At 39.1% G+C, this 6,892-nt stretch overlaps 2 protein-coding genes across 4 annotated transcripts in view; one reads left to right on the plus strand and one right to left on the minus strand.

Moving 5' to 3' along the window:
• Positions 1-1,194, plus strand: part of LOC106815370 (60S ribosomal protein L7-like) — a 12,012-nt gene extending 10,818 nt beyond the window's left edge. Inside the window, exon 2 of the mRNA XM_014819825.1 lies at positions 351-1,194. Coding sequence (XP_014675311.1) covers positions 360-1,100 — 741 coding nt within the window. The 5' untranslated portion in view covers positions 351-359 and the 3' untranslated portion in view covers positions 1,101-1,194. The remainder of the gene's footprint in view (positions 1-350) is intronic.
• A 289-nt stretch (positions 1,195-1,483) lies between these two features.
• LOC106815101 (EF-hand calcium-binding domain-containing protein 1-like) lies at positions 1,484-6,526 on the minus strand. 3 transcript variants are annotated; one of them, XM_014819537.1, is made up of 6 exons: positions 6,464-6,526; positions 3,817-3,948; positions 3,517-3,621; positions 3,144-3,295; positions 2,236-2,340; positions 1,484-1,893 (listed from the first exon to the last, which is right to left on the minus strand). In XM_014819537.1, the coding sequence occupies exons 2-6, from the start codon at positions 3,842-3,844 to the stop codon at positions 1,849-1,851; spliced, it is 435 nt and encodes a 144-aa protein (XP_014675023.1). In that variant the 5' UTR covers positions 3,845-3,948; positions 6,464-6,526; the 3' UTR covers positions 1,484-1,848. The 3 variants fall into 3 exon arrangements, with proteins under 3 accessions (XP_014675023.1, XP_014675016.1, XP_014675030.1); XM_014819530.1 differs by lacking the exon at positions 6,464-6,526 and adding an exon at positions 6,308-6,423; XM_014819544.1 differs by lacking the exon at positions 6,464-6,526 and adding an exon at positions 6,308-6,359 and having other exon boundaries at positions 3,817-3,908.
• Positions 6,527-6,892: the final 366 nt, after the last annotated feature.

The following is a 6,892-nucleotide window of genomic DNA, read 5'->3' on the forward strand; positions in this document are numbered from 1 at the left end:
ATGGGGGGAGATAGTGAGCGTGTCCTAACAATGATGTGTACGCAACTGCGTATCTGTCTGCATATCTGCGCCTAACAAATGTGTCACTACGCACGACTGAAATTGTACGTTCATAACCGTAGCAACAGACCCCAGATGAGCCCAGACGCTCTGCGGCTCTTGTTCGTTACACCTTCGTTTGCCGTTTATTTAAGTAGTTTCTTTAATATCAAAATGGTTTGTTTCATAAATGGCGTGCATTTGGTCATCAAAAGTGCATTGTGCTTTGTAGCCGTGTGTTCATTGTACTGAAATTGGTTGTGACTTGTGGCAATGTGTGCCTTATCCACAATATTGTATTTACTTTTCAGACACCAACCATGACGAGCACAGACAAGAAGAAGTTACCGCAGGTACCCGAATCCATCCTTAAGAAGCGGAAGCAAGTAGCCGAGCTTAAGGCCAAGCGCCTCCAGAACAAGCTTCAGAATAAGAAAAGAAACAAGGCAAAGAGAGTGGAGTACTTCAAACGCGCTGAGCAGTACGTCAAGGAGTATCGCACCGCAGAGAAGGATGTCATCAGGCTGACGAAGCAAGCGCGCCTTAAAGGCAACTTTCATGTACCAGCCCAACCAAAGGTTGCTTTCGTAATGCGCATTCGCGGAATCAATGGCGTTCACCCGCGTGTAAGGAAGACGCTGCAGCTGCTGCGTCTGCGTCAGATCAACAATGGCGTCTTCGTGCGTTTGAACAAGGCTACCATCCAGATGCTGCGCATTGCTGAGCCGTACATTTGCTGGGGCTATCTAAACCTAAAGAGTGTACGAGATCTCGTCTACAAAAGAGGCTTTGCAAAGGTTAACAAATGCCGGGTACCAATAATCGCCAATGCGGTTATTGAGAAGTCTCTTGGCAAGTTGGGCATCATCTGCATTGAGGACATTGTCCACGAGCTCTTTACCGTTGGTCCCAACTTCAAGCAGGTGAGCAACTTCCTGTGGCCATTCAAGCTGAACACACCAACTGGTGGCTGGCGCAAGAAGGCTAACCACTTCGTTGAGGGTGGAGATTTCGGCAACCGCGAGGACATGATTAATTCTCTTCTGAGGAAGATGATCTAATTGTGGCATATATTGAAATCTAGATGGAACGCGGAAAAAGATGGTTGCTGTAACGATGTTGGTTAAAATAAACCTGCTATATCGTTAAGAGATATCAATCTTTTCCTTTTTTTGTCATGCATTCAAATAAAAAATTATATTAATCAACACGTATACATTGTATACATTTTATTATACTTAGGCCAAAACCAAATATATATGTGTGGTTACCGTTACATGCCGGAAAAAAATAGGGTAGGTAGGTAAGACATTTTATTTTCTTGAAATATTTTATTTACGAACCATGTCCGAAGGATGCGCGTTGTGCCTTTTGAAGCAGGAACTGTCCAATTCATATTATTTTTTATTTTTTATTTATTTTTTTGACTAAAGAAAATGGACAATAAAATGTTTAGGGTCGGTCGGGAAACCGTAACCACACCTATATTTTGTTTTGGCCTTAGGTGAGGTCATCATCTAGGTTTATAATAATACCAAGAGCTAAATTAATAATACAGAGAATTGAGGCCTACAATATTATTATGCACTTATGGTATGTCTTTTTATTATGTATTGTAAAAATGACAAACTGAATTCACTATGCAAGTATATAATTTGATTAGTGTACTTAACTTACACTGCTTGAGTGTACAGTTAATTACATATATATATATATATATGTATGTGTATACATATATAATATAATATATATATGAGGAAGCAAGAAAAACTATCAAATCGTTCACGTAACATTATATAATAAAGATTTTTACACAGTAACACCAGTGAAGGTTGCGAGGAATCCATCTGCAGCCTATAAGAAAAAAATGAGATTAGTTTAGTTCATTGTTCCCATACATCAATAACGGTATACATATGATCTCACCATATGCACACCTAAATAGTGTGACATTCAGATAACACAGTGAGAATGACATTGGGATTCACTGACATTAAAAAAAAAATGTGGGAATAAAATCCGTCATGCAGAATAATAGGCAGGAAGTAAGTTTGCATAATACATAGATATGTAATAAATCCATAAGTTGATTGGTTATAGAATAACCCACAAATGATGTAAATCATAAACCATATCGTACACATTTGCCACCTTTATGCCAGTGGTTTGTTTTTGGATGCACATGTTGATACTTGCCTTGGCATCTGGCAGACACGGTCCAAATGCCTCAAGTAGCAAGTTCTCCAACTCTACTGCTTGCTTGAAGTCGGAGAAAGATAGCCTACTGTCGTGGTCATAGTCCTGTCACAGTATTATTCACGATGTATTATTATGAGTTAATATTATACAGATTCAGATTAAATATTTCGGTTATAGTATTTACATACCTAGATTAGATGTAGACAAAAGTAACTACTTTTTATGCTAGTTGGATCTAGCTTTGAACCAGTTTAGGTGGTAAGTTAATTAGTACTTTTAAAGAAGCGTGACGTTTGTCATGATGACTAAAATTGGCAGAAACGACTATGTACTTGGAAAATACATTAACCTCACCACTACCCACTACCTTTACCTATGGAACACCACCAGAAAGGTACTGTAAGTACAGTTAGGGACTGGAATCAGGGGCGTAGCTACGGGGGGGCCTGGGGAAGCACGTGCCCCCCACAAATTTTTTGTGCCCCCCAGGTGCCCCCTCCACTAAAAATTCATGCTTGATAAAAAAAAATTGAATTAAAAACAATGCCGTTAGAACAGTATAATACAAAGAAAGAGGGTTCGAACCACATCTCAGTAAAATCATATTGTGCCCGCCCTACACCCCCCCCCCCCCCCGCTGAAAAAATCCTAGTTATGCCACTGGACTGGATAAGTATGTTTTTTGACATTACAGACATAATTTAACATCTGTTGATAGATGCTGTTGAAGCTGTAAACTAACTCCTAAATTATAATGTAAAACTTCCTTTTCACGTTTTCTATAAAGATTTTCCCGGTTTACATCGGACCACGAACTACAATTTTATTGCAGTGACATTAAATTAAAACTGCTATCACCCTAATATATTCTATGCCATACCACATGCGCTCTCAACCATATCTACCATTTTCTTCAGTGCGAGTTCCACAAGGTCTTTTATCCCCTCATCTGGGTCCTCTTCTGTTGGCTGTCTAATCAAACTGTTCTTGAGCATGTGGAATATTTCCTCTCTCGATATATATCCATCTCCATTTAGATCATATACAACAAAACAATCTACAAAAAAATTTGCAAGTAAATGCAAATAGAATGCCTAGTTTATGCTGAGGTATGCTGTAAGAAATTATATTACATGTCTCACAATGCCATGACGTTTGGAAACTATATAATATTTAGGTGAGTTCACAAACAAGTAATCAAGTATTATATTGAATTATAACTTAAAATGAGGGTTGAAATTAAATCCATTTTATTAATAACCACAATAAACATCATACATGCCATTTGCTCCTCAAGTGTTCCTTTAAGAAAGACAGAGAGACCAGTGACCCACTCCTCCATACTGACAAAGCTATCATTGTCCTTATCAAAGGCTTTGAATACTGCAACATTAAGTGCCTTTGAAATATACTAAACTAAGGTTGTTTTCTCCCTAAAATTATTGTACGCAAATACATAACTAAATAGCATTAAACAGAGAAATTAAATATTGGCAGCTGAACTTTGCATTTTAAAATAAAATCGAGTTGGCTATTAAAACATGATAAGAACTATTCGTTACATATAGACAGACAAACCTCTGTCCATTAGGATATCATCTGTCATGTTGAAAGTGTTGTGAAGGACATCACGGAACTTTGTCCTATCTAGTTTTTCTGGGGTCAGTTTCCTGTATATTTTCAAGAGCTCTTCCACTTCTAACCTGTTAACTAACACAACATATCCTAATTCTTAAATCTATCAAATAAGTTACATCTCTAGATACACATATACCAGCATGGGGCATTTATAAATACAGCAAGATATGTTTACTCTGGGGCTACCTTCAATAATACGTGGGTATACTGCCAGTGTGGAAGTCAAGTTGACACCAAAGGATATATGTGATATTACTATTTCATAAGACGGTATGGTAAATATGTGCTGACAGTGTTTTACCTGGGAAACCCTATTTGGAACACCTTCTGCTGTGCAAGTTATGCATTTCAGTGGAATTGCTGTGTGTGTGTGTGTGTGTGTGTGTGTGTGTGTGTGTGTGTGTGTGTGTGTGTGTGTGTGTGTGTGTGTGTCCTGGGAGTAACTGCTGTAGAATTATGATTGAACTGACAAGGTGCTATATCATAATGCTGCAGCTGTATGTGGTTTGTTCTGTGGCTATACTTCCCATAACTGAGCAGTGTACAAAAAAAGGATTGCTCTGAGGTGTGTTTGAATGAGAGGTGGCCATTATGACACATGATGATTATGACTTGTTCTGTAGTAAACTGTTCCAGATAAGAATTGTGCTGGGATAGAACAAGTGAGGAACAAATTTCAGGTTGTAGTTTTTACTACGGGTACAACTGCTGACAGAAAGTTGGTAACCGAGACAGATTGAGTGATTGTCTTAGGTGGTAAACTGTTACAGAGAAGGATTGTGCTGGGAGAAAAACAACCCATTCATGAGATTATTGTGTCTCACTATAATCTGGAGTGATTACCAGTGAACGCTCTTGTAATGTAACAACAACCTCTGGTGATTGGTGTTACGTACCATTTTAACTTCTGCTGGGAACTGGGGGCCAGTGGGGATTTTAAAGAACGCTATATTTTGACATGTAAGCATCTGTTTACCAAAGTCAACACAGCTATTGTAGAATAATTGTGTGACACGTAAGGAAAAATGTCAGTAATCTCCTCACACAAATATGACCGCTCTTTGCCAAACCTTGGGTGGCTATTTTTCAACGTGACAACATTTCTCATTCTATGTACAGGCTCCAGGTTAGGGAGGGGGTATTTTAGTTTTTGATTAACATGGTACCCTATACTATAGCAGATGGGGTCGTTGTCGTATCAGGTACTACAGATATGTACCCGAGGTAGTTTTAGGTTGTTTAGCATTATGTTTATATTTTTATATGAGGTATGTTTAGGGTTAGAGTTAGGGTTAGGGTTAGAGTTAGGGTTAGTGTTAGGGTTAGGGTACACTTCTGTAGTACAAGTCTGGTACACTTTGTGTATACATATATGTACCTCGGGTGCATATATGTAGTACCTGATACAACAACGACCCCTTGAGCTATACTATAGTATACTAATATAGTACAATGTAACATACTTGTAAGCTTATTTTTCGTAAAAAAATTATTCATCCAAAAATTTACAATGACCGGCCGATGTACGCAGAATGATAGATTATATAGATCCACCTCACACATGCTTAATACCGAGTTGAGTGACAACACCGCGGTGCTTCCCACGGCACTGGTGCACGCAATATAGGCTTACAGCTAGGAATCACGATGTGCGTTGCGGCCTTAATTTGGCTCATAGGGTCTATGTCTCCCAGTACAGGGTAATGCCGAAACGTACCCTGGGTACGGTCCAGTATACCGGAACGTACCCTGGTAACTATCTGATATGGTTAGGGTTAGGCTCATAGGGTCTATGTCCCCCAGGGTACTGCCGAAACGTACCCTGGTAACTATTTGATATGGTTAGGGTTAGGGAGTAGGCGTAGGCGATTCCCTAGACTCGATCGTTAGTGGAGTAGGCGAGGTACGGTCCGGCATATTAGATAGTACCAGCAGAGCATATAAATCAACTTGATTTATATGCTCTGGTACCACGGTACGTTCCGGTATACCGAACCGTACCCAGGGTACGTTCCGGCAGTACCCTGGGGGACATAGACCCTTTCAGCTAAGGTTAGGGAGTAGGCGTAGGCGACTCCCTAGACTCGTTAATGGAGTAGGCGAGGTACGGTCCGGCATATTAGATAGTACCAGGGTACGTTCCGGTATACCGGACCGTTCCCAGGCCAGGTTACGTTCCGGCAGTGCCCTGGGGGACATAGACGGCCCTCTCAGCCTTAATTTGGTATTATAGGTTTTAACTTTAGCAGTTTAGGCTTGGTAAACTAACTAAGTAAGCCTAATTTTATTACTTTAGACTTTAGTCTACTCATTCTTTCAGTTTATTACTTAGAGTTTGCACATTGTCATTACAATTTATACATATTTATTAATATTTTACTTATTGCAATTTACATTTACACTTTTAGTTTTACAGCTTAGGCCTACTTACAATGAGTATGTTTGTATATGTTTTCGGCTAGTTTGGCTTGATTTTTCTTTGCAATTATGCTCGCCATCAGGGACGCCCACTTATTTCTGTGAAGATGTGTACGGTACTGATTAAAAATCCAAATTAACAACAACTAAAACTATAGGAATAGGATACCATTGGTATTGGCATTGCCGAGCTAGTTTCCATTTGTTTACGTGTTTCCATGGGCAAGTGGCGCTTCGATCGCATGCTGCGGCAGAGCATATATAAATCAGCAAATCACAAAATAGACACAAATCACATAGACATTCAATATTACCTTGGAGTCATTATTCTGTCAGAATTATTACACCAAGATATTACTTAGCCGCACGGTGCACCATATATACTACAGATATCATCACTGAGCTGTATTATAATAACATCAGGGGTTAATATAATATAATATAACGTTAATATAATAATGTAATTATTAACCCCTGATAACATATAATACAACTCAGTGGAAATCATAATATTATGCACTCCTGATATACGTGTATAAACGTTATCTGTGGCCCGCACACATGTATACACGCGCACACACACAAACCTAAACATACG

Source organism: Priapulus caudatus, unplaced genomic scaffold, assembly GCF_000485595.1.
Source record: "Priapulus caudatus unplaced genomic scaffold, Priapulus_caudatus-5.0.1 Scaffold28, whole genome shotgun sequence".
Taxonomy (NCBI): Eukaryota; Metazoa; Priapulida; class Priapulimorpha; order Priapulimorphida; family Priapulidae; genus Priapulus; species Priapulus caudatus.